The 27490-nt window shown below is 42.6% G+C and overlaps 2 protein-coding genes across 4 annotated transcripts in view; one reads left to right on the top strand and one right to left on the bottom strand.

Annotated features, from left to right (window-relative positions):
* Positions 1-26680, bottom strand: part of ndufaf6 (NADH:ubiquinone oxidoreductase complex assembly factor 6) — a 32896-nt gene extending 6216 nt beyond the window's left edge. Inside the window, exons 1-8 of one of the 2 annotated variants that reach the window (XM_078252029.1) lie at positions 26286-26680; positions 25013-25112; positions 24713-24835; positions 22285-22341; positions 21353-21455; positions 19905-20038; positions 14886-14987; positions 5127-5183 (exon numbers count right to left, since the gene is read on the bottom strand). In XM_078252029.1, coding sequence (XP_078108155.1) covers positions 5127-5183; positions 14886-14987; positions 19905-20038; positions 21353-21455; positions 22285-22341; positions 24713-24835; positions 25013-25112; positions 26286-26476 — 867 coding nt within the window. In that variant the 5' untranslated portion in view covers positions 26477-26680. Of the gene's footprint in view, positions 1-5126; positions 5184-14885; positions 14988-19904; positions 20039-21352; positions 21456-22284; positions 22342-24712; positions 24836-25008; positions 25113-26285 lie in introns of those variants that run through there. The other variant, XM_078252031.1, reaches the window with a different exon arrangement.
* A 312-nt stretch (positions 26681-26992) lies between these two features.
* The window catches only part of nagpa (N-acetylglucosamine-1-phosphodiester alpha-N-acetylglucosaminidase), a 35304-nt gene continuing 34806 nt past the window's right edge, over positions 26993-27490 (top strand). For both annotated transcript variants that reach the window (XM_078252027.1, XM_078252028.1), the window contains exon 1: positions 26993-27166. In XM_078252027.1, coding sequence (XP_078108153.1) covers positions 27084-27166 — 83 coding nt within the window. In that variant the 5' untranslated portion in view covers positions 26993-27083. The remainder of the gene's footprint in view (positions 27167-27490) is intronic.

The raw sequence follows: 27490 nt of genomic DNA, 5'->3' as shown, positions 1-27490 counted from the left end.
GCAATACTCAATACTATCGAATGGGAATAGATGAAAATCGCAATACAAATCCAATCGGCACCCATGTATCACATCGTCCCAACCCTGATATACATCTACTACTATTTTTTAAATCAGCCAGAAAAATAACAATGAGAACAAGCCAGTTCCCTGAGGAGCTTCTTATCTGAAAATCCCAGAACGCAGTGAAAAGATCATTCCCAGTTCTTCTTTCTTTTTGCCAACATAAAGCCGTGTTCTGAGAGACATTTCATGTGACAGATGGATGCACTAATGCTGAGGGGAAACACGGACACAACGTACGTGCTGCAATTCTAAAGGTTTTCTTTTGTTTCTGTTTTGAAATGGTTGCCCTAAACTTACATCATCCCTGCACAGAGTCATCACATCGCTCTGTAGCACCAAACTCCTGCTGCTATACAAAAAACCTGACCTGCATTATCATTTTTGTTAATGCAATTTTTTACCTTACCTCGATTTTGGCATTTTAAGAGAACAAGGCAATGACTCACCCACACCAGAGGCCTGGACTACGAAGCAAGATTTGGCGTTGACGAGGTAACTTCAGGTTCAACCCAGGGTTTCCTGTATCACGACGGTGGGTCACTTGTTACCGGGTTAAATCGCCGTGGTAACTTATGCTGAACGCGTAACCTGGTCGGGAGCAGGTTATGTTGGAGATCAGAGATCAACCGGTGTAAAAGCACCGCCTACTGACCAATCAACACTCGATAATAGGCTAAAGCAATGACAGTTTATGGAGAGCACAAGTGTAATTATGGTCAGATCTTGTGCCTGACTGATGGGGAAGTGATACTGATAAGCATAGTGATTTATGCATTTACAGCATCTGCTATTTTTTTTACCAGCTTTCCTTCCTGTTTTAGGAAGCAGTGACTGTATTGCGTTTTGCCTGCAATACCGTGTCTGTGTCCTTCATATTTATGTAGAATTATAGTTTGCTCTTCTTATGTGAAATAAGGGGCTCTGGTAGATGTTTGTGATTGGTCGAGCTGTGCAAACACCGCCTCTTTTATGTGAACGTGCGCGTCGCTGGATTGGGAGACCCTGGGTTGACTGAACTGGTTGATAACCAGCGTCGTGACACAGCTTATGCTGGACTGCGATAGTTAGGTTTGGTGAAGCCGGGTAACTGAAATAAATCCAGGGCATGTTGATCTTGATTCGTAGTACAGGCCTCAGGGGCATTATTTCAAAGGGTAACTTTGTTTGTTTTCTTAACCTGGACCCTACTTTCCCATGTTTTTGTGTCCAAGTGACTGATGGGAACAACAATCTTTGAAACTGGTCCAGTATTAAGCAAGACGAAATAAACTGCAATGTAACGTTCATGGGCAATTGCACACCTTTAATTTCCGTCCACTAAAATACCTTTCTGTTAAGAGTAAGATCCTTTTTGTTTTACATGAAAGTCCCGAAATCAACATCACCAAACTACACCAGACTCCATGTAAATAAACAGTAATTTTATCTTCGTAAAACACACCTCATTCAAAGTCGACAGAAACTAAATAAAACTATCAAAAACCGTCTTCGTTCGTCTTTCAACTGTTCCAACAATCACCACTTTTTTTTTTTTTTTTTCTTTTGGTTGAAATAAACCATTAATTCACCCATTTACATGTGGAAACATGCTGGCTCTATACACCCTAAAAGTACTGATTATTTACATGGAGTCTGGTGGGGTTTGGTGACGGTGATATCTGGACTGTTTCATGTTAAACAAAAAGGATCTTACTCTAACAAAAGGTCTCTCTCTGTAGGGATCCTTTCCATAATGATCTGTTGGTGCTGGAGTAGTCAGGCTTGGGAGTGTTGGGTGTATGTGTGAACGTATTTTGTATTTTCTGTTTAACTGTCTTAAGGACCCCCTCGAAAATGAGATGATTCATCTCAAGGGACTGTCCTTCTAATACATACTTTGAAATACTTTGAAATAATGTTGTCAGACACTTAGAATAATAATCTCAGCCTGTCAGCGGCAAAAACACAACTTTTAATGGATGATGACGATGAACTATAGTGGTTACATTGCAGCCCGGTTGGCCGCAGCCGGTTACAGCGTTCTCGCTCCATACTGGACCACATCGGTCCCTAAGACGGTCCCCCAACGCAGGGGAAAATAGAGTCCAGGTTGAAAATAAACCCTGGGTATAACCCTTTAAGTGTGTTTATCTGAATATCTGGAGGACATTTCAGAAACATACAATAAATATATATGAGAGTTTGGTGATGTGGATCTGGGTTTTCTTACTTTATGCTCCGTTTTCAGCTACAACTATAAATCAAACAGAGACAGAGTGTTGATTTTTGTCATAAAGGGATGTGTGAGAAATCTACTGAGCTTGTGATAAGAACGGAGCACGTGAGCGGAGTGAGGCGGTGAGATTTTCCGATCCTTGCTCACGGAGCTGTTCGCTCCCCCCATCAAAGCCGCTTCAGGCCGCTCCGCTCGACATCGCGCCGCACTTAACTCACATTCACTCGCTCTCTAAAAGAGCTGCGTTGTGTTTATCAGATGAACGGCGCCCACCCTCCCCTTCATGCCTGGAGCTCCGCCGTTTATCTGCATGAACTGTGCTGCAGTAACCGGCCTGAGACGGGCTCGGGCAAGCTTTGATCGGTAGCGGAGCGAAATAGGAGCGGGGGAGAAAAGGCGACGATCCAAGATTTTTAAAAATCGGCTCTGCGCTCTATCTAAAATCCTCCCGCTCGCATTTCCTCTCTGCTCTCCTCACATGCTCTGGATAAAAAGGGATGAAGGCTGAAGCCTGAAGAACTGCCTCTGTGTGTGTGTGTGTGTGTGTGTGTGTGTGTGTGTGTGTGTGTGTGTGTGTGCGTGCAGGTCTCTGTGTGTGCGTGTCTCTGTGTGTGTGTGGTGTGTATGTGGGGGCAGTGTGTGTGTGTGTGTCTCTTTGTCTGTGTTACTTTGTGTGTGTGTGTGTGTTTCTTTGTGTGAGTGTGTGTGTATGTGCGTGTGTGTGTGTGTGTGTGTGTGTGTTTCTTTGTGTGAGTGTGTGTGTGTGTCTCTCTTTGTGTGTGCGTGTTTCTGTGTGTGTCTCTGTGTGTCTTTTGTGTGTGTGGGTCTCTGTGCGTGTGTGTGTGCGCGTGTGTGTGTGTGTGTGTGTGTGTGTGTGTGCGTGCGTGCGTGTGTATGTGTGGCTGCGTGCAGTGCGTGTCTCTGTGTGTGTGTGTGTGTGTGTGTGTGTGTGGCTGCGTGCAGTGCGTGTCTCTGTGTGTGTGTGTGTGTGTGTGTGTGTGTGTGTGTGTGTGTGTGTGTGTGTGTGTGGCTGCGTGCAGTGCGTGTGTGTGTGTGTGTGTGTGTGTGTGTGTGTGTGTGGCTGCGTGCAGTGCGTGTCTCTGTGTGTGTGTGTGTGTGTGTGGCTGCGTGCAGTGCGTGTCTCTGTGTGTGTGTGTGTGTGTGTGTGTGTGCGTGCGTGTGTATAGAGACTTTTATTTGAATAAACCTTAGGATTGGGCATGGCGAACAGGTTCCAACTTGGAATCGTTTTCAGAAGTGATGATTTCAAACAGAACCTTTTTTTACTGGAATCGTTTGGAAAAGTTTAGTTTTGAATCCGATCAGTTCCAAATTTAACACTACCACCGTACTTCCAGGCGCTTGTTGTGTTGCAGCATGGAGCACAGTATGTGGAGCTCCAGTGTGGCTATATTTTACGTTGAAAAAGCTCGGTAAAAGTGTAAATCACCATTGAATCCAATTAAAATGATCCTCTTATCTGTGAATTGAGCACGTGAACCGTTTCAGCTCCACCGCTCGAAGAATCTCAACCGAGAATCGATGAGAACCGGAATAAAAAGCAAGAACTGGAATTGTATTCCAAAACGATGCCCAACCCTAATAAAACACACCTAAAAGTTGCTGTCATTTACGCAGCTCTTCATGAATGTCTTCAGTCATCATAAGATACATTATATTTTAGATTATCTGTGTTTTTCAAATATTTAACAATGACTTTCACAGAATAGCTTTTTTGCAATAACAAAATAAAATGTAGTCAACTCACTTTTAACCTTTAAGCAACAAACAAGTTAAGTACTTGCTTACCTTGCGCGATACCTTTCCCCCCCCCCACCCCCCTCGGTCACCTACTTTCTCTGTGTAATAAAGTAATTTCAGTCGTAAAAATGAGTCCAAACCTATTTATCCTATTTAGAGCATTTTACACAGCACACACATCTGTACGGATCACAGACCAACGGTCTGTTACAACACTACCGTTTTCAACGTTACTAACAATTTATTGATCAATAAAAAATAAACATTGTTCATTGTTGATAAGGTATTGTATTCATAAGATGATGTTTATGGGCTGGGTCCAGACGGAGTCTGGATGTGTACCTTGGTCCGGACTTTGAGAAGACCTGACATCGAGAAGTGTCCCCCTCAGGCTACATTTACATCGCTACCTTTTGGTTTAAAAACAATCTTTTGCTACGTTTCCCCCTCTCATTCCCCCTGCTCTGGTGTTTCCCCTCTCATTCTCCTTGCTCTGGCGTTTCCCCCTCTCTGGTGTCCCCCCTCTCATTCTCCTTGCTCTGGCGTTTCCCCCTCTCATTCCCCCTGCTCTGGTGTCCCCCCTCTCATTCTCCTTGCTCTGGCGTTTCCCCCTCTCTGGTGTCCCCCCTCTCATTCCCCCTGCTCTGACGTTTCCCCCTCTCATTCCCCCTGCTCTGGTGTCCGAGCCCCTAAACCGGAGACATTTGGAAACACTTGGAATCTGCGGGGTTGTGTTTCAGTCTCAACGGCCGCAAACGGAGACCTTTGGCAACACCGACACTGACGCCGACGTTTCTCCTCCTGATTGGGTCTTATCGGTCACGACGTCTCGTTCTCTGAGACTAGGCTACTAACGTTACCATGGCAACTACCAGCGATGGGCAGAGTATACGTGCTGCCTCCTGTTTAACCCGGCACGCTCATGCCGTGAAATGCGGTTTGGGCGTGTTAGTTTAAACGGAGATTAGTTAGCTAAAAACACAGGAGATGGCTTGTGGCTCGTAACGTAGCAGTGTAAATGTAGCCTCAGTTTGTCCCGGAGCGTGTTACGTTATGTTATCTTATTTAAAGTTTTAAGACTCACCGTCTGGAGGAAGGCCAGATTGGCCGCTGCCGGGACGTTGTTGCTAAACGACCGCGCCTGAAAGAGAGAGCAGAACAGACACAAATCAAAAAAACCAAGAAAAAAAAAAACCTGTATGTTAAAGCTGCTCGGTTCTCAGACTGCATCCACACTGAGCTGGCAAACTTCGTAAACGTGAAAATGAGCAACACTTGATACATTTTCAGGTGGTTTTCTAGATATCTACACTATCTCTACACTGAAACACCGGAGCAACAGGAAAACAGTTAAATCTCGTTACTCTGCTGCCTTTCAACTGGTTAAACTGTCCCTATTTATCCAAAAGCCATAAGTGCACTTAAAGGGTAACTACTGCTTTTTTCAACCTGGACCCCAATTCCGCATGCAATTGTGTCTAATAGACTGACGTGTGACCAATATTATTATTTTGCCCCCGACAGGCTCATATCGTTAATAAAAGTGTCTGACAACATCATCGATCTCAGGACGTGACTTCTTGTCCGAAGACAGCGGTTCGGGGAGAGGAACGCGAGTCGAGAAAAAGAGTGTAGGCTACAGAAATTATAGGCTCCTGTTTTCTAAAGGATTTTCAATGCCATGGCTCATTATTTGAATGATTTCGACAATGTGGATGAGATCATGATAATTGGATGGCTGCCCGATGCCCTATTCATTTATTCAGCCAGAGTATATGCTATGGATGAGAGAGAGAGAGAGAGAGAGAGAGACAGAGAGAGAGAGACACACAGAGAGAGAGAGAGACACACACAGAGAGAGAGAGAGACAGAGAGAGAGACAGAGAGAGACAGAGAGAGCGAGAGAGAGAGAGAGAGAGCGAGAGAGAGAGAGACACAGAGAGAGAGAGAGAGAGAGAGAGAGAGACAGAGACAGAGAGACACAGAGAGAGAGAGAGAGAGACAGAGACACAGAGACACAGAGAGAGAGACAGAGATCCTCTCTCTGTCCAACTGATCCAGTTACTGTACTTTCAATCTTCTGTTGATTTGTGCTGAATCAATTGCTCTTTATTCTGATGGAATTAATTTATTATCTGGGTTTTTGTATCTCATTTTCTTGTGTAACAGCTGGCGGTGTGGGGGGAGAGAGAGGGTGAGCAAGCCATCTGTGTGTTTTTGGTGTGTGTGTGTGTGTGTGTGTGTTTCTGTTACGCAACGCTGTTCCGTTTGTCCTACTCGAAGATGAGATGCTACATCTCAAGGGGCTATCCTTTCCATTCATTCAAATTTTCCTTTCCCCCCCCCTTCTGCTGCTCCCTCAGAAACGCACCGTGTTCATCGGCTGAACATCCGTGTCCGATACATCCGCCTTTTTTGGCCGCCAATCAAGATGGCAAACAAGATGACATTAAATGTTGTGTTGGTTAGGTGCGGTCGGACTCAGACAGCAGCAGCTTGGATAGCGTCGGGGGTGTGAGTGAGAGAGGGGGAGTGAGCGGTCTGTGTGTGTGTATTTGAGCTCCGCGTTTGTTACGCAACACTGGAATAATCTTCCTCCGCTTATTAGACAGGCCTCTTCGCTGTCCGTGTTTTAATTCTCTTCTTAAAACCTCTTCTCCTTGGCCTTTGACACCTGATGTTGACATCTTACATTTTATTGTTTTAATTATATGGCTGTTATTTTTTCTCATGTTTTAGGTCGTGTTAGGTTTTGTTTTTCATGCCTTGTGTGAGTTATGTATTTTAGGTCTTATTTATTCTTCTGTACATCACTTTGGTCCATTTTTTTTTAAGATTATGTTTTTGGGCATCTTAGGCCTTTGTTTTTACAGGCCCGATGAAGACATAAAAGGGGGGAGAGAGAGAGAGAGAGAGAGAGAGAAAGGGGAATGGCATGCAGCAAAGGGCCGCGGGTCGGAGTCGAACCCTCGACCGCTGCGTCGAGGAGTAAACCTACAAGGTTGAGCGACCTTGATTGAGCTACCAGGTGAGCTTTATTGAATGATTGACTGATAACGCTGTTCCGTTTGTGTGCGTTTTGTGAATTTGTGTATGCGTTTGTATCGAAGATGCTACATCTTAAGGGGCTATACTTTCAATAAAGCCCCAAAATGTTCCCTCAAACGCATCACGTTCATCGGCTGAACACCTGTATCCGACATCCGTCCATCAGCCTTTCTGCAAATTGGCAGTGGGCGATGTTTATGTGTTGTGTAACATCCATTTGGCGCTGGCTAAATGTCGTGTTGGTTATTTGCGGTTGGACTCCGACATTAGGGTGTCACTGCAGCTGCTGATTGGGAGAAGGCGACCGCTGGCTGGACACGACTCCGGCACGACGTGGGAGGGCAACAGGTTTGTTCACACACAAAAATAAAAGAGGTAGGAAATGTCGGCCGTGTGGGAGGATTTCCCCGTCTTTGAGAAAGAAGAGCAACAAGAAAGTTGTATTCTGTATAAACAACATGAGGTGAAAGATAGCCCATGTTTCTAAATGCTTTTAAATTGACATTTATTAAAAGGGCGAGTCCATTATTCTTTATATCATTCTGTTACTTCCCGGTAGTGTTCCTTCAGTATTCAAATCCAAATATTCACATTTTGGTTGATTATATTGACATTTAGAATGTGTGATCACGGACATCTTCCTAACTGTACTGCCAAACGGCTCCCAACTGTGTCTGATCCGTCATCGTAGCGCTGCTTGATTATGGAACAAATCATAAATCACAATATTTTTGGTCAATATTTCAATATTAAAACCATGATTATTAAACACCAGATAAGACAAACAGGACCTCGCTGGCTGCTGGCTGAGTGAGTTTAGGCTACATCTGCATTGCTCCATTTTGGTTTAAAAACAAATATATTTTGCTACGTTTACACCGTCCATTCACACTGCTCTGGCGGTTCCGCACCCCTAGTCTTGCTTTTGCCAGACCGCAGAGCAGAGCTGCGAAGGAAGGTCTGGCTAGTCCACACAGCATCCCTGGATGGAAGAAACACGTGCTCTGGTTTATTGGCATTTCTTTAAACCACGCCGGACAGAGCCGCTGCAAAACAGCCTCAGGAGGAACTTGTTTTGGTGGAACGTGTACGTTCAAAAGTTGTTTTAGTCGTTCAACAGAAAACTCAGATTGGACAGATGTCTGGATTTACCCTGCAGAGATCTGAGGAGCAGTTAACCATAGTCCTCACAAATCCACCGGAGTTTAGAACGGCAACACAAAGAAAGAGGAAGGTGATGGGACACCCGAAGCGGAACGTCGTGGCTATCAACACGGTCACACGGCAGTTCGTGTAATTGTCATGTTATTTTTAATCTATCGATACGTGTGCAACAACACGTTTATCTCGTTTTTTTCGTGGTGGCCAGCACGAAATGGGAACCATCTATTCACATGTTGGGTTTAGAAAAAAACAACGGGGAAAGGACGCCTCACGCGGCGGGAGACGGCCGCGGGGGACACGCGGCAATAACAAGACGGTTGGGATTAGGAAGACTATGGGGAAACAAAACGCCACACGCGGGACACCCATCCACCGGTATTGTTTGACCCATCCACCACCCCGACCAACCTTCGTGCTGTGATCACGAAATATGCTTCCCATTAAAATACATTACTTTACATTTACATGCTGGCCACCACGAAAAAAAAACGAGAAAAACGTCCCCGTGAACACGAATCAATACATTAAATAACGTGACCATTTCACAAACTGCCGTGAGACTGGGTTGCGGATATAGATTACCGAGCCCCTAAACCGGAGACATTTGGAAACACTTCTGATCCGTTTTGGTTTGGAATCTGTGGGGTTGTGTTGCAGTCTCAACGGCCGCAAACGGAGACCGACACTGACGCCAACGTTTCTCCTCCTGATTGGGTCATGACGTCTCGTTTCTGAGACTAAGCTACTAACGTCACCATGGTAACTACCAGCAAAGGGCGGAATCTACACGCTGCCTCCTGTTTGTGCCCAGTAGCCTATACAAGAATGTTGATGAGATATTTCGGTTTGTGGGTGTTAGTTTTTTTTAAGGATTATTTTTGGGGCATTTTTTAGGCCTTTATTGACAGGACAGCTGAAGACATGAAAGGAGAGAGAGGGGGGAACGACATGGAGCAAAGGGCCGCAGGTGGGAGTCGAACACGGGCCCGCTGCGTCAAGGAGTAAACCTCTATATATGGGCGCCCGGATAGCCCCTGGGTGTTAGTTTAAACAGAGATTAGTTCTTCTACTGGAGCTTAAGACACGTGTGTGCACGGAGATCACTTTTGGCTCAAAACTTCGCTTAAAAACCAAAACGTAGCGGTGTAAATGTAGCCTTAGCCTTCGGGAGGGGCGAAAGTGCATGTGTCATTCAGAACAAAAGACAAAATAAGAGTTTACTTGCAAAGCGTGATGTGCAAAATAATCGTTTTTCTCGATTAGGTCATCGTCCACGTTTCTCCGTCCACGCTGAAATACGCGTCAGCTTTAGGAGAGCATCTCAACATTCAGACAAAGACCCTGCTTGTGACATTGCAATCGTTGGCAGTACTTGAAGAGAACATGCACGTTTCGTTACTAGCCCTAGAAAAAACTGTTGTACCATCAGACAATTTCGGCCACAGTCACACACGTCCAGCATTGCTGTTCCTTTAATGGGTTTCCCAAAAGATCAATAAACTCATCTATTTCATAGTTGTTGCGAGTATTACTTTGGAAGCACTTTCACCTTTAAAAGAAAGACTGAAGTGAAGACAGACCACTGAGAGAACCAAAACATCTAATATTAACTTTTTCACTTCTAAAACACACAATTTTGTCTCTTGGACTTTTTTTTATTTTTTATTTTTTTATTATTTTATTTTATTAAATTGTGCCATTTGTACTGCATGTATTATTATCATCATTATGGATTTAAATGTGTTCACACACAGAAGCCATTTAATGTCTGAATGACGTATATCGTCTGTTTAAACCTCCCCTCTTGTTCTTTTTAAATTAATTAGCGGAGCTTGTTTCTGATTGGCTCCCAGCCAGGAGGAGACAGTAAACACAATTAAAAACATTCAGGAGGGGGAACATTCTCATTTATATCCTCATTGTTTACATCCGAATAACTGCATGTGCTTCAACAGTTCATTCTTAATTGGTATAAACAAGGTTCAAATCAAAACAGAAATGCTGATGAATGTTTGGGCAGCAGCTTAATGAAAAACAGCCTGAGAAAGTAGAGAAATCAATGAGGCGTGTGAGTGGAGGCTAATTAATCTGCAAACCAATTAGTTCCAAACTCATCAGGGCTGCATTAGAAAGTTAGCCCTACAAAAACTGAAGATGTTTTCCAGGACATTTTCAATTACCCAGCAGCACACTGTAGGTGTGAGCTGGAAACCACTGCATCAGCTGTCGCTGAGTTTCATAACAATTAGTAAGCCTCCAACGTCGACTTCAAGGCAGCGCTGCGGCCGTCGACTTCAAGGCACCTAACCATAACCATTGCCTAATCCTAGTGCCGACGTTGGGGGCTTAAAACACCAAACGCCACCATTTTTGTTCCCGCTGTTTGAGCTCTCACTGAGTGGCTTAACACTCATGTTGTCCTCGAGTCAAATTTGACCCGTTTTCAAAGTTTCTAGGTTTCTTTCAGCCAAATTGCCCCAAAATAACATGGATAGTTCCATACAACATTCTTCACAAGTCAAATTAAAGATCAGTTCACTACTTTCATTGAATTTTAGGTGTTTTATACAATATTATAGCATATTTCTGCTTTTTTAAGTCAAAAATAAGGTAGGAGTTCATAAAAATACTGGTATACAGTGGGTACGGAAAGTATTCAGACCCCTTTAAATGTTTCACTCTGTTTCATTGCAGCCATTTGCTAAAATCAAAAAACTTCATTTTATTTTTCATTAATGTACACTCAGCACCCCATCTTGACAGAAAAAAAACCAGAAATGTAGAAATTTTTACAGATTTATTAAAAAAGAAAAACTGAAATATCACATGGTCATAAGTATTCAGACCCTTTGCTCAGTATTGAGTAGAAGCACCCTTTTGAGCTAGTACAGCCATGAGTCTTCTTGGGAATGATGCAACAAGTTTTTCACACCTGGATTTGGGGATCCTCTGCCATTCTTCCTTGCAGATCCTCTCCAGTTCCGTCAGGTTGGATGGTGAACGTTGGTGGACAGCCATTTTCAGGTCTCTCCAGAGATGCTCAATTGGGTTTAGGTCAGGGCTCTGGCTGGGCCAGTCAAGAATGGTCACAGAGTTGTTCCGAAGCCACTCCTTTGTTATTTTAGCTGTGTGCTTAGGGTCATTGTCTTGTTGGAAGGTGAACCTTCGGCCCAGTCTGAAGTCCTGAGCACTCTGGATGAGGTTTTCTTCCAGGATATCTCTGTACTTGGCCGCATTCATCTTTCCTTCAATTGCAACCAGTCGTCCTGTCCCTGCAGCTGAAAAACACCCCCATAGCATGATGCTGCCACCACCATGTTTCACTGTTGGGATTGTATTGGGCAGGTGATGAGCAGTGCCTGGTTTTCTCCACACATACCGCTTAGAATTAACGCCAAAAAGTTCAATATTGGTCTCATATTGGCAAACTCTATGCAGGCTTTCATATGTCTTGCACTGAGGAGAGGCTTCCGTCGGGCCACTCTGCCATAAAGCCCCGACTGGTGGAGGGGTGCAGTGATAGTTGACTTTATGGAACTTTCTCCCATCTCCCTACTGCATCTCTGGAGCTCAGCCACAGTGATCTTTGGGTTCTTCTTTACCTCTCTCACCAAGGCTCTTCTCCCACGATTGCTCAGTTTGGCTGGACGGCCAGGTCTAGGAAGAGTTCTGGTCGTCCCAAACTTCTTCCATTTAAGGATTATGGAGGCCACTGTGCTCTTAGGAACCTTGAGTGCTGCAGAAATTCTTTTGTAACCTTGGCCAGATCTGTGCCTTGCCACAATTCTGTCTCTGAGCTCCTGGGGCAGTTCCTTCGACCTCATGATTCTCATTTGCTCTGACATGCACTGTGAGCTGTAAGGTCTTATATAGACAGGTGTGTGCCTTTCCTAATCAAGTCCAATCAGTTGAATTAAACACAGCAGGACTCCAATGAAGGAGTAGAACCATCTCAAGGAGGATCAGAAGAAATGGACAGCATGTGAGTTAAATATGAGTGTCACACGAAAGGGTCTGAATACTTATGACCATGTGATATTTCAGTTTTTCTTTTTTAATAAATTTGCAAAAATTTCTACATTTCAGTTTTTTTCTGTCAAGATGGGGTGCTGAGTGTACATTAATGAGAAATAAAATGAACTTTTTTGATTTTAGCAAATGGCTGCAATGAAACAAAGAGTGAAAAATTTAAAGGGGTCTGAATACTTTCCGTACCCACTGTATACTGGTGGAAAAACAAAAATGTCGGAAAAAGTGACAGTCAAACAAAGCGCCAACAAAGGAACAGAAATATAAATAAAAAGCAACAAAAACTTCGGAAAAAAAGACAACTGAAACTACACAAAAAACGACAAAAACGTCTAAAAAGCAGCAAAAAGTTCAAAAAAGTCCCAGAAGCAGAGTATGACAGTAGCTAGGTAAGGACTACTAGCCAGTCAGAAGCAGAGTATGAGGGCGTGCCCTGACAGTACCTAGGTAAGGACTATTAGCCAGTCAGAAGCAGAGTATGAGGGCGTGCCATGCTAGCAGCTAGGCGAGCATTATAACGTGTGTAACAAACATTTGTCTCTGAAGTAAAGGCTGGACTACAATAGAGCTGTTTGGAGCAGTTTGTGAACAGTGTTTTCTGTTGGAGATGGTAAGTCACTTTGGGGTGGACTTTGGGCTTTTTCACTTTGTAAACCTATAATGTGCACAAAAATGATACAGTGGGGAGAACAAGTATTTGATACACTGCCGATTTTGCAGGTTTTCCTACTTACAAAGCATGTAGAGGTATGTGATTTTTATTCAACTGTGAGAGACGGAATCTAAAACAAAAATCCAGAAAATCACATTACCATTAGTAAAAAACCATTAGTAACACACTAAGCTGTTACGGATCAAAATCCTGCAGCACACGCAAGGTCCCCCTGCTCAAGCCAGCGCAGGTCCAGGCCTGTCTGAAGTTTGCCAATGACCATCTGGATGATCGAGAGGAGGAATGGGAAAAGGTCATGTGGTCTGATGAGACAAAAATAGAGCTTTTTGGTCTAAACTCCACTCGCTGTGTTTGGAGGAAGAAGAAGGATGAGTACAACCCCAAGAACACCATCCCAACCGTGAAGCATGGAGGTGGAAACATCATTCTTTGGGGATGCTTTTCTGCAAAGGGGACAGGATGACTGCACCGTATTGAGGGGAGGATGGATGGGGCCATGTATCACGAGATCTTGGCCAACAACCTCCTTCCCTCAGTAAGAGCATTGAAGATGGGTCGTGGCTAGGTCTTCCAGCATGACAACGACCCGAAACACACAGCCAGGGCAACTAAGGAGTGGCTCCGTAAGAAGCATCTCAAGGTCCTGGAGTGGCCTAGCCAGTCTCCAGACCTGAACCCAATAGAACATCTTTGGAGGGAGCTGAAAGTCCATATTGCCCAGCGACAGCCCCAAAACCTGAAGGATCTGGAGAAGGTCTGTATGGAGGAGTGGGCCAAAATCCCTGCTGCAGTATGTGCAAACCTGGTCAAGAACTACAGGAAACGTATGATCTCTACTAATTGCAAACAAAGGTTTCTGTACCAAATATTAAGTTCTGCTTTTTTGATGTATCAAATACGTATGTCATGCAATAAAATACAAATTAATTACTTAAAAATCATACAATGTGATTTTCTGGATTTTTGTTTTAGATTCCGTCACTCACAGTTGAAGAGTACCTATGATAAAAATTAGACTTCTACATGCTTTGTAAGTGGGAAAAACTGCAAAATCGGCAGGTAATCAAATACTTGTTCTCCCCACTGTATCTAACACAATAAAGGAAAGGGGAAACGCCAAAAAGTATAACAACATGAGCACTTTAATGTGTGTATTGTAGAAGTTGGAGCGGGCCGTTCTGTTACATGACGATATCTGTCTATTCATGTTTGTCCCCAGAATAAACAGACACCATCCTAAGAAGATCCTGGTGTCACGGTGTGGTGAAATAATTATACACAACGCAGAATTCCACACATTTATGGTTTAGGTCTTTAAATCTGAGTTTCTGCAGGTTCACCAAGTCAAATTTAAGACATTTTAAGACCTTTTAAAAGACCATTATGAATGAAATTTAAGACATTTATTAATTATTTATTCATTTAAGTCGACTAAGCCCTTCAAAAAATGTTTCAAGCCAAGTATTGTTAAACTTGCACTTTCCCAAAGCTGAAGAATAAAATCTGCGTTAACGTCTGTGGTACAATCCCAAAGAGACTCCCGCCAATGACGCGAAAGCTGATGAAGGCTGCAACATAAGTTGCATGTTGGTCTCATTTATAGTCGTAATACAGCAAAATTATATTTGGACAAGTGAAAGAAAGAACTACAACACCACAGAATGAATAAATAAATAAATAAATAAATTAGAGGTAGCGTGGCATCGACGTAGGAAAATGAAGACCTGTTTAAAATGATTTAAGACCTAGAACACAATACTTTAGCGAATGTAAGACTTTTTAAAGGCCTTTGATTTTGAAAGCCTGTGAAATGGGATTGGGGTCTGAAAGAGAGCAAATCCCTACAGCCGAGTTCAACATCTGCTGGAAATCAGGAGCTTCTACAACACTCGGGTGTTGAGTCGTGTCATGCGCCTTCGGTTTACGTACGTGTTGCAGATGTACGTGAGCCTGACTGGCGATGTCGTACACCACGTCGCGGACGTTCTGCTCCCGGCTGCCACGGATGAAGTCCTCCTGAGAAGCTCCATGCTGCAGGAACACAGAAACAAATATTACACGCGTTTGTTTCGTGGGTTAATATCTCTTCAGTGCAGCAGTACCCATATTCAGCTCCACTCTGCATGCGAGCTGAGGCTTCTCTTTAATCTGCTGAAAGTAGAACCTTTTGGGGCGATGTAGTGCGACACGGTGCTGCCGGGTTAGGCACCGTCACACTGCAGGGGGAACATTTCAGCTCTGGACTTTGATCCTTTTTTAACAGACTCAAATCTAATCATTCTTCTTTTAGTCTTTCCATGGAGTAGATTTCATTTACCCAGCCCAGGCACTATCCTGGGATTAGAGGGTCACATTTCAACCAGTTCCTCATTATCGCCTTTTTACACGCCAATATCAAGAATTTGAAGCGGTAGATGTCCTTTTGATGCGATTATGTGTTACGTATGAAACGGAACTGACACTTCACTGCAACACAAACAAATATTTATTCACCTCTATTCACACACAATGAGGCATATTTTCAGTTGCGATTGGACTGTATTTTTTGAGGAACTATAGGGCACTGAACATCTACAACAGGCCACCGCTGTGACGTTTTTGGTGGAGCTGTTCGTTTAGTCGACTTAGAAGAAACCGCACGTTTTGACAATAAACTCCATCAACACAACAGTATGTGGAGTTACACTGGACGGGCCAAATAACCTCTGAATAGTTCTACTTATTGTTAAATTGCAATGTGAGCGGCGGCCAATGGGGGGTGCATTATGTCAGCAGGATCATTTAAAAAGGCAACCGCGACTACATTTTTTGTACAGCCCTATTTCTGAATCCGTGGTGGCAGAAATTTTGCCATGGTGGGCCGCCACTATAAAATCAACATAGAGGAAACACTGGATTATCCCGAAGGAAACTTGATCAGATTCTTTTTTTCTACTTCTGATTAACATTTTTTTTATTTTTTAAACATACAACTCGCAACATGAACAAATCCCCCTCCCCCCCCCCCATCATCACCAACCACCCAGACAAAAATCAAGAAAAGATGACACAGTAACTACAATATTCAAGACCATTCAACTAAATAGTAACAAAATAGACAATAAACCGAATAAACATAGGTGTAAATGACAACACCATAAACCCATCATACACGTCTCTCCCCAGCACAAAGCTTCTTAGGAGTCCTCCAGAAAGTTCAGCTACTTTCCCCATTTTCTAGTATAGACATCCAATCTGCTGAATTGTTTCTATGGCAACTTTTCAAACCCCCAAGGATCCACATTTTTCACCATTTTCTGTCATTTTATAGAACAAACAACTAATGGAGCTCAGTGTAAATTCTTTCAGGAAGACTTCAAATAACTTCAATCACCGCTCTCTCTTCCTAAAACAAATCAGCTGTTTAGAGGTGTTCACCTTTCAGTTAAACCAATCAGAATTGGCCATGAATTTCAAGAGCCAATCACAGCATTACATCCCTGCTTTAAATCGGTTTCTCTCCCTGCTGCTGTCAGCTGTCATTTCAGGCAAAGCGTGCAACCCTCCTCCTCCCCTTCCACATCCAGTCATCGTCTCCCGCAGCACCCTTGGTCTTCCTCCGGCAGACCTCTGTCGACTCCTTCGGTCTGGTCTTCGGGCTCCATGTCGGGGGATATGTCCGGTTTCTCTACCCCTTTAAAAATGGAGTCTAATCTCCAAAGACATGTACATTTCATTATGCATATGTACAATAAACCTTTGCATATCTGCAACAAAGTCTCTCCTGATTGAAATCCATTCATCCAGAAAATAATCGACAGATTAATCAATGATGACAATAAGCTGCAAATAGTTGCAGCCCTACATATATTCTTTACTGAATTGAGGCTCTGACGCAAAGATACTTGACCTCATCTCTTTCTGGGGACAAATACAGCGGGGAGAACAAGTATTTGATACACTGCCGATTTTGCAGGTTTTTCCTACTTACAAAGCATGTAGACGTCTGTAATGTTTATCATAGGTACTCTTCAACTGTGAGTGACGGAATCTAAAACAAAAATCCAGAAAATCACATTGTATGATTTTTAAATAATTCATTTGCATTTTATTGCATGACATAAGTATTTGATCACCTACCAACCAGTAAGAATTCCGACTCTCACAGACCTGTTAGTTTTTCTTTAAGAAGCCCTCCTGTTCTCCACTCATTACCTGTATTAACTGCACCTGTTTGAACTCGTTACCTGTATAAAAGACACCTGTCCACACACTCAAACAGACTCAAACCTCTCCACAATGGCCAAGACCAGAGAGCTGTGTAAGGACATCAGGGATAAAATTATAGACCTGCACAAGGCTGGGATGGGCTACAGGACAATAGGCAAGCAGCTTGGTGAGAAGGCAACAACTGTTGGCGCAATTATTAGAAAATGGAAGAAGTTCGGTCAATCTCCCTCAGTCTGGGGCTCCATGCAAGATCTCACCTCGTGGGGCACCAATGATCATGAGGAAGGTGAGGGATCAGCACAGAACTACACGGCAGGACCTGGTCAATGACCTGAAGAGAGCTGGGACCACAGTCTCAAAGAAAACCATTAGTAACACACTACGCCGTCACGGATTAAAATCCTGCAGCGCGCGCAAGGTCCCCCTGCTCAAGCCAGTGCAGGTCCAGGCCCGTCTGAAGTTTGCCAATGACTATCTGGATGATCCAGAAGAGGAATGGGAGAAGGTCATGTGGTCTGATGAGACAAAAATAGAGCTTTTTGGTCTAAACTCCACTCCTGTGTTTGTAGGAAGAAGAAGGATGAGGGCCATGTATCACGAGATCTTGGCCAACAACCTCCTTCCCTCAGTAAGAGCATTGAAGATGGGTCGTGGCTAGGTCTTCCAGCATGACAACGACCCGAAACACACAGCCAGGGCAACTAAGGAGTGGCTCCGTAAGAAGCATCTCAAGGTCCTGGAGTGGCCTAGCCAGTCTCCAGACCTGAACCCAATAGAACATCTTTGGAGGGAGCTGAAAGTCCGTATTGCCCAGCGACAGCCCCAAAACCTGAAAGATCTGGAGAAGGTCTGTATGGAGGAGTGGACCAAAATCCCTGCTGCAGTGTGTGCAAACCTGGTCAAGAACTACAGGAAATTGTAATTGCAGACAAAGGTTTCTGTACCAAATATTAAGTTCTGCTTTTCTGATGTATCAAATACGTATGTCATGCAATAAAATGCCAATTAATTACTTAAAAAAAAATCATACAACGTGATTTTCTGGATTTTTGTTTTAGATTCTGTCTCTCACAATTGAAGAGTACCTATGATGAAAAAATTACAGACTTCTACATGCTTTGTAAGTGGGAAAAACTGCAAAATCGGCAGTGTATCAAATACTTGTTCTCCCCGCTGTATAACGAGCCAATTTCTGTTCCAAGAACATTTTGAACTCGAGAAACCGCCCGAGGGTCGACTGAAAGAATGACGCAGGTAGTATTTTAGGAGAGGAGAAAAGAGTTGAGTGACACATCAGGAACACAAAGAAACTTTTTAAATTACTACCAGTAAAAATCTATTCGGATGGATCTATTCGAAAACTTCACAACAACACTACGTAATCAGTCTGATGAGGCGACTCTGCTGCTATCAGTCATACCACTCTCACTTTAATTTGCAATGTTTGGCTCCAATGTGCTTTTGTGTAGTTTAAATTTGTTTTATTCTGTTCTTACTTTAGTTTTATATACCTGTCATTTTTATTATATATATATATATATATATATATATATATATATATATATATATATATATATATATATATATATGCTCACACAACATTTTGGTGCAACGATAATTTTCATTGTTGATTAACCTGTCGATTATTTTCTGGATGAATGGATTAGTTGTTTGGTCTCTAAAATGTCAAAATAATGGTGAAAAATGTGGATCAGTGTTTCTGAAAAAAGCCCAAGGTTGACGTTCTCAAATGTCTTGTTTTGTCCACAACTCAAAGATCTTCAGTTTACTGTCACAGAGGAGAGAAGAAACTATATACAGCATGTATGAGTGCAGAGCGGCTCCTGTGTATCAACAGCGCCTTCTTCAGGCAGCAGAGTGAAGGGGACGTGAGGTGAGCGTGCTCAGTAGGCCTCGGGTCAAAAGCGTCACCCTCCATCTGAAGATTTCACGGGCAGGGCCTGCGTGCTTCATGCTGCAACCCAAATCTATCCTCCACCCCCTCAGATCCTCTAACAGCAGCAGTTGGTTGTTCTCTATGTGGGAAAGATGGTGTAGGAGCTAGTGCTGGGCAATATATCAATATTATATCGACATTGATTAGAGCCCGACCGATATATCGGCGGGACGACATTAGCGGTCGATATTAGGCATTTTCCAAACTATCGGTATCGGCTTTTATAAGGGCCTATAAATTAATATTTAAAAAAAAAAAGAAAAAAGAAACACCCTCAACCGTGTTCTGAGTGTTGGCGTTGCACAGTTTGTCCACCAGAGGGCGCTCTACAACGTCTCTGTTGGCAACACTTTGATTTTTGTTATTGTGTTTTTGTTCAAAGGACTTTTCAGTATCTTAAGTTTGTATTTTTATACATTTTATTTATCAGAACTTTGATACATTTTGATGTTCCTCTGTTCTGTTGTGACAATAAAACAAACACGTTTATTTTTAAACTGCATTATCATATTATTTAAGTGAGGACTCATAAATAACTACAAGTAACTAATGTGAGGGAAATCTGTTTATGTTTTTTTTATTCGTTTCTGGATTTTTATTTAAATATACATCGGCCGATATATCGGAATATCGGATTTTTAAATCACCAAATATTTGTATCGGTCAGGCTCTACTCTGAAGGCCTGTGCCTCCTGAGATATTGGGATCTTTTTGGTAAAGTTCTCCTTCAGTGCTGAACAGTTTCAAACAAGCGTTGCGGTCACCGTGACGCGCCGACTCACCAGCATGCAGATGTCCATGGGCAGGTAGACTTTCCGTCGGCTGCTGTGATAAGGAGTCGCTCTCAGACACGTCACGATTCCCTGAGCTTTACCGATGTGACTCGCTGCGTGGTCGGCATGGACGTTTTTCAACCCTAAAAAAAAAAAAAAACAACAAATATAGAACACATTTACTTCAACTATCCGAATTCTCCAGTTGGAGCCTGGTTTGAAAACAATAACACTTCCTCATCAATTCTCACCACTGAAGACCAAATCCTACTAACTAACCTACCTACCTATCAGTAGGAGGGGCGCAAACATAGTCTAGAGGTCGACAGAATCACATTTCCTGGATAATTGCCTGACATCCGGTGCGTGATGTCCCTCACCTTCCTCTCTCCGTGTGTTGCCGTTCTCAAACTCCCTTCGCTTCGGGAAACAACAACAAACTTCGAGCAAGCGAGCGACACGCTGAAAGTGGCACGTTTTGAACAAAGTTTGGATGGTGCAACAAGGCAGGTCTGCTTGGTTCTTTCGGGGAATGACTGTAAAGATTTACAAAGAATATGTTTAGGGCGTTTCCTCTCTAACTGGGACGTTTTGGGACTGATTGGTGGGATTGCTGTAGACGAAGTACACACGGAGATACACTGGTAAGAGATAATGAGGTTTAACCATGTATCAGCTGATTTAAATAGCTCACGTTACTGTATTGTGTCAACAGTTAACTTCATGTAATATTGTATGTGGCGTTCTCTTTTGCGGGGTGCAAATGTTCCACCGAAACAAGTTCCTTTCTGAGACTATTTAGCAGAGCCACCGTCGCTGCGTCCAGAGCTTAGCGCCGCCCAAGACCTTTGTGATTGGTTTGAAGAAATGCAAACAACCCAGACCGTTTTTTTTCTCCTATCCCAGAATACATCTGTGGTGTAGTCAGACCTTACTCCACAGTGCTGTGGAGATAGAGATGGCTATGCGAGACTGCCAGTGCAAGGTCTAGGTGCAGCAGCCGCCGCGCCGTTTTGGGCAGCATCTAAGCCAAATTAATGTAACTGAAAGACTTTTCTCAGATTTATTGACTGTAGATTATAGTCTTTCGCAAGGTTTTTCTCTAAGCTTTCTGAGTGTTATGTATTTATTATCTGCTCTAGCTTTTCCAATGTTTAAGACAAAGACATGGTAATAATAACGGGCCAAAACGATGTATAAAAGAGACACAAAACTACCACAAAAGGGACACAAACCGACTCCAAAGAGACACCAAATGACCACAGAGACCTAAAACAACCCCAAAGGAAACAATGTACCAAAATGAGACACAAAATGTATGGGGAAATTTCTTTTTTTTTTATGAAAAATGTAACATTTTCTCGAGGAAGGACACCTAAACCCCCCCCCCCCCCAAGTCTTCCACAAACCGAGGCAAAACCCTGCTTACTTCTGGCAGCCGCCCCACCTGTCCTTACCTAAACACTCCAGCAGCAGGTAGATTAAAGAGGACTGTGTGTTCTCGGCATACTTCTCCAGCTCCTGCAGGTTTCTGTAGGCTCTGTCATCCAGATCCTTCTCCTGGTGAAACACAGTTTTAGATGATCGTTAACCTAAATGGTAGCTAGTTAGAAAGCAATGGTTTAAAACACGACATTGTCCACTTGGGATGGCCACATACCTGTATGTCTATAAACTGTGAATGGTTCAACCAAAAGGGTGAAGACATCCAGTGAAACAAATCAAGTATTTAGTCCGAAAATTACAGAAAAGACTGAAAATATTTTAGGAGCAAAGTTTATCTGGTTAACCCTGAAATAGGCCTGCACAATAAATCGTTATAAAATCGCAATCTCGATTCACCCCGGTTCACGATTTCATTTTTAAATGACTTCTCCTTCAATTAATTTATTGAAAGCATTTGACATTAACATGTTTTAATTATGCAAAGACATGTTCAAGGAGTTCAGATCGAGCCTGTGTCAGGGCCGTGTTTAGTTCAACGTGTTATATGTCACTATTTTTGGTAGCCTACTGTACTTAAATGGCCAGTGTGTACTTTATTGTCTTTATTCATTGAAGCCTCTGTGTTTACAGGCTGGTGGTGATGCGCAATGTGCTCTAGGTGCCAAAAAAAAATCTATGTTTGGTACTGCCAATTTGTTTTGTTATGGTTCAATAAACATCACACTTTGTGAGAAAATAATCGTGGCAGAGAATCGTGATATCAATTCTAAGCTAAAAAAAAAAATCGTGATTCATATTTCTCCCCGAATCGTGCAGGCCTACCCTGAAATAACTTATAAAATAAACTATAAATAAACTTAAAACTTAAAATATATGCATGCAAAGGGGCGGATTTGCTCTTAGCAGGATACGGATCATCTAAATGTGAGGAGTTGTGTCTTACTCTCTCTGTTACGATCCTCAGCAGCCATCTCTTGGTCAGGTAATGTTTCCTCACCGCCTGCAAAACATCATCCAGACTGTTAACCAGCTGAATTAACAATTCACTGCAGCGGTTAGTCAATTTGATGTCCCTCAGGTAACTGTGAAGCTGGTCAAAGACACAAATAGACATTTTAAACTGAAATGAGATTTGCATTTAAAAAAGAACTTGTGTTGCTTCCTCCTTAATAGCCTTTGCGTGTGTTAGCAGGTTTGGTGGCGGAAGTTTCAGCGTATGAACTCATGCTAATGTCAGTCGAGACAATGGTACCCAGGTGTCATTCAGGTCCAGTGTTTCCTCTATGTTGATTTTGCCGCCACGGTATCAGAAATAGGGCAGTACAAAAGGCCGTCTATCAGCAGTGATGGTTGGAGTGCATGTCGGAGAATAGCACGGACACGATCTTCACACCGCGAGCGGACACGCGCGCCACTTGGCGGAAAAGGGAGAGAACGGTAACTAGCCAGTGGAGATCGCATGCGTGCGTTGTTGAGAACATATAACTAATGTTGTCAGTTCATTTAAAAGTGCTCATATTATGCTCATTTTCAGGTACATAATTGTATTTTGAGGTTGTACCAGAATAGGTTTACATGGTTTAATTTTCAGAAAACACCATCTTTTTGTTGTACTGCCCATTGCTGCAGCTCCTCTTTTCACCCTGTGTTCAGGTCTCTGTTTTAGCTACAGAGTGAGACCTCTCACTGCTGTAACATCTTTGTTGGGAGTCGCACATGCTCAGTAGCTAGGTAAGGACTAAGGACTACATGCTCAGTAGCTAGGTAAGGACTACATGCTCAGTAGCTAGGTAAGGACTACGTGCTCAGTAGCTAGGTAAGGACTACATGCTCAGTAGCTAGGTAAGGACTACATGCTCAGTAGCTAGGTAAGATCACATCATCTAGCTAGCTGTTTGTTTCTACAACTTCAGTCAGTACGAGGCAGGATGAGCCGGGAGACTTCTTCTAAACGAGGGCACACTTCCAACTTTGCGTGGAATACCTGCAGAACAGGGACATGAAAGTAGTTCTTTTGTAGATTATGGTGAACTAGTGTGTGTTGTAGCAGTGTTTTGCCATTGAGAACGAGGGGGCTAGCCCGGCGTCTCGGATAGTGACGTAGAAAGCCCTGCCGATTTTGAACAGCTCACCCGGAGACTGAAGGCAGGACACATTCAGAAACCGTATCTCACTCAAAACAGCATGGATGGGTTTTTTTTTTTCCAAGTTTGTATGTGTGTGGAAGCACCAGAGACACAAAATAACACCCCAAATCCCAGAAAAAGTGATTTTTTTTTTAATTTTTTTTTACAATATGGGCACTTGAAGCCCATAATACATCGCGGTTTAACTATTCTGCCTGCCTAAATTCTCTCCTCAATTGAGTGTTCAATAAATGCTTCTGTGTAACTCATAAAGGTCTCCCGAATCTTGGAATGTGTGAAATGAGTTGTGCTGCTCTTGAGTTTTTCTTTAAAAAAGGTCCTATGACATGCTGCTTTTTGGATGCTTTTATATAGGCCTTAGTGTTCCCCTAATACTGTATCTGAAGTCTCTTTTATATAGACCTTAGTGGTCCCCTAATACTGTATCTGAAGTCTCTTTTATATAGACCTTAGTGGTCCACTAATACTGTATCTGAAGTCTCTTTTATATAGACCTTAGTGGTCCCCTAATACTGTATCTGAAGTCTCTTTTATATAGACCTTAGTGGTCCCCTAATACTGTATCTGAAGTCTCTTTTATATAGACCTTAGTGGTCCCCTAACACTGTATCTGAAATCTCTTTTATATAGACCTTAGTGGTCCCCTAATACTGTATCTGAAGTCTCTTTTATATAGGCCTTAGTGGTCCCCTAATACTGTATCTGAAGTCTCTTTTATATAGGCCTTAGTGGTCCCCTAATACTGTATCTGAAGTCTCTTTTATATAGACCTTAGTGGTCCCCTAATACTGTATCTGAAGTCTCTTTTATATAGGCCTTAGTGGCCTTGACCAACTGCCATGCTTGCTTGTTTGCAAGCCATGATGTCTCTTTCTTTCTCATGGGCGGGCCAAATTCTCTGGGCAGGCAAAGCAGAGAAAGGGGAGGTAACCTTTCCCTTTATGACGTCATAAAGGGAAGATTCCAGATCGGCCCATCTGAGCTTTCATTTTCTCAAAGGCAGAGCAGGATACCCAGGGCTCGGTTTACACCTATCACCATTTCTAGCCACTGGGGGACCATAGGCAGGCTGGGGGAACTCGTATTAATGTTAAAAAACCTCATAAAGTGACATTATCATGCCATGGGACCTTTAACAGGTTTCTCTCAGCTCCTCCCAGGTTACCTTTGAAGCCAAACATTTATTCTGACTGAATGCTCTGCTCTCTGCAGGTTGATATTTACCCGCCACAGCTCGGCGCTGACTGGCTGGTTCGGAGGCTCGTCTCTGTAGATTTCTTCTATGGCCGTCTTCCAGAACTGCATTCGCATCAAACCAATGGTCTTCTGGGAAACAGAGTCCTTCACCTTGTAGAGAAACAAAAATATAAAAGGCAACTGTTTGACAAGCTAGTTTTAAAAAAAGGTGACAGTGACAGTAATAGAACTGCAGCAGTAACAGTAGTACTAGTAGTAGTAGTAGTAGTAGTACTACAAGTATAGCAGCAGTTTTATCAGTGATCCTTCCTCTGGAGGACTACCTGCCTGTGCCAGCTCCACATTAAAGGCTCTCAGAGCCAAAGACGAGCGCCGTGCCTCCTCTGGCAGGAGGAGGGAGGACACGAAGCCGTCATAGTCTCTGGACCTGAGGAGGAGAACATGGACTTTATGTCATTCTTCTAACGTTATAGTTTCAGTTCCATTCTTTATTTTCTAAACTTTTCAATAAACTCATATCAAAAACTGTGATTACATTTTACTAGAGTCTTTACTTTTACCATAACTTTGTTCAGAGCCAGAGGCACAATTGTAAGTGGGCCAATGGACCTTTTTCACAGCAGACATTTGGACTTGTCATAGTAGGAAAAGCACAGCTGAAATTGATAACCTGAACGACGGTTCAATTCCATCAAGTGTCCCAGTGAGCTATTTCAGTGAGTCAGCATGAACAATACCAGGGCCTCTCCTAAGAGGAATGCAGCCATCATTCATGGTTTGGAATACACCTGTGCTTTTCCTACTATGACATGTCAACATGTCTGCTGTGAAAAAGGTCTATTCAATATTTTTCAAAGAAAGAAACGGTACAAACTAAACTAGATTTAGCTTTTTTAGAAAACTAAGACATGAAAAATGTGATCGATCAATCACCACCCTGCTTAGCCAAAAGCTTTATTTATTTTTTTTTCTAAAAATGAGATTTGTTCGAGACTTACAGCAGTCTTTGCAGAACACATTTCCAAAGTAGATCTTATATTCATAAGTTTGCACGTGCAATCAACTCTTTTTTTTTCCAAAACACATTTAAAGAGCAGGGAAACCAATTTAATAATGATGATTTTCAAGAATGATTTCACCAGCTTGTGAAACTAGGTAAATGTTTTTTGTCTATTCTGATTGAATACTGACTGAAAAGAATGAACTTAGACTCATTTGAAATGAATTAAAAAGTCGAATATACACTTAAATGCATGCTTCTTGATCAGCTGAATGGAGCCGAAATGAACATTGAACACAACATATTAAAAAGGGACATATTAAGTTTTCAAAATATGTTATTAGTGTTATGAATTCTTGCGTTGTCTACATTTATACCGCATATTTGAATGGAGTCCGGCGTGTAGTTCTCTGCTTAAAGTTTTACTCTATAATGTACAGGTTATTTATTTAAAGGAATGCTATTATCTCTTTAAACTAGGGGCGGGACATATCAGGACGTGTCCAGCCGTAAATTATGCTGTAATATCTGCTCTGTTAGTGTAGAGTAACTCAACTTTAGCTAGCTTGTGTTGTTAGCAGTAAGTGCAGCCAGACCTACCTCACCAGCTCCAGGCAGTACTTTTCATTGATTTGTGAGTCTGCTGTCGCGCTGGCTGCCGCTCTCACACTCTGTATATCAGCCGCTCTTTTAATACAAACACAGCTGGGTGAAATCTTTTTGTGAAGAGCGGGATACAGCGAGGTTTTACTGCTTAATAACCCATGTATAGCACTGATGCCAGCTGCCATATTCCCCTTCAGCTTTCACCCTTATAAACCTTGTGTCACGTTAAAAACATTCCCCCGGCACCGCTGTGCTTTTAATTCCGCTTCTTTTGATTATAAGAGCTGCCGAAATGTCAGCCGATGAGTTGTAAATCATATATTGACGTACACACGCCTGAAAACTATCACATAAAATAACAACGACCATATATGTGGAAGATATTATTTTAAACTCACAAACTAAAATAGCAGGTCACTCATAACGTTACCGCAAATTGAACTATACTGCCGCCAAAATAAGAGCAGCAAATATTCTACTGACAACTTACACAGGTCTGAACTCCGCAATAGTAAGTCATACAATTAAATAATAAAACAATAATACATATTTAAAATATGTATGTATTTGTTGTATGCAGTCTATTGTCAGAAATGAAGTTTTGAAATTGAATTATCCATGCATGCGACTTTTATTTAGTAAAATAACCGGAAATCACGGTGACAGTGTGTTTCATTTTGTTTACTTTGATGTTGAGCGCTAGCTGACAATGTAGGAACCATTTGTCAATGGTAGGAACCAGCAGGAGGAGAGGAGCGGGGAGTTTGGCAGACCAGTTTTCCTCCTCCTCATATGGCAGCAGTTTCGGTCAAATGCCAGGTTGTTTGGCTGCTGCTGTGGCTCTGCGTCCGGCTGTCCGAGACCGAAAACACTCGGTAAGACCGCCGGTTCCTGTTTTAGCTAGCCGCTAATGTTAACCTGCTAGCTGTTAGCCTAGCCTAAAGATTTAGCTTTAGAGTCTGTCCAAACTTGTTTCATTTCCTCGTTAAGTGACAGTTGAGTTAGCTGGATAAAAATATATATTTTTGCGTAAAAAATAGTTAACCTAATAATCCTTCATAAACAAACTAAGTTCACAAATGCATGCTAACATATCTTAACAGCTGTTGGGCAACAATTTGTCTTTAGCAAACTTTTATATTCTTATCAGAGTTGTTGAGTACAAAGTCCACAAGTTTGACTGACTGACCCTAAACACA

The sequence above is a fragment of the Sander vitreus genome, chromosome 6, assembly GCF_031162955.1.
Source record: "Sander vitreus isolate 19-12246 chromosome 6, sanVit1, whole genome shotgun sequence".
NCBI lineage: Eukaryota > Metazoa > Chordata > Actinopteri > Perciformes > Percidae > Sander > Sander vitreus.
This window is presented reverse-complemented; position numbering and strand designations above follow the sequence as displayed.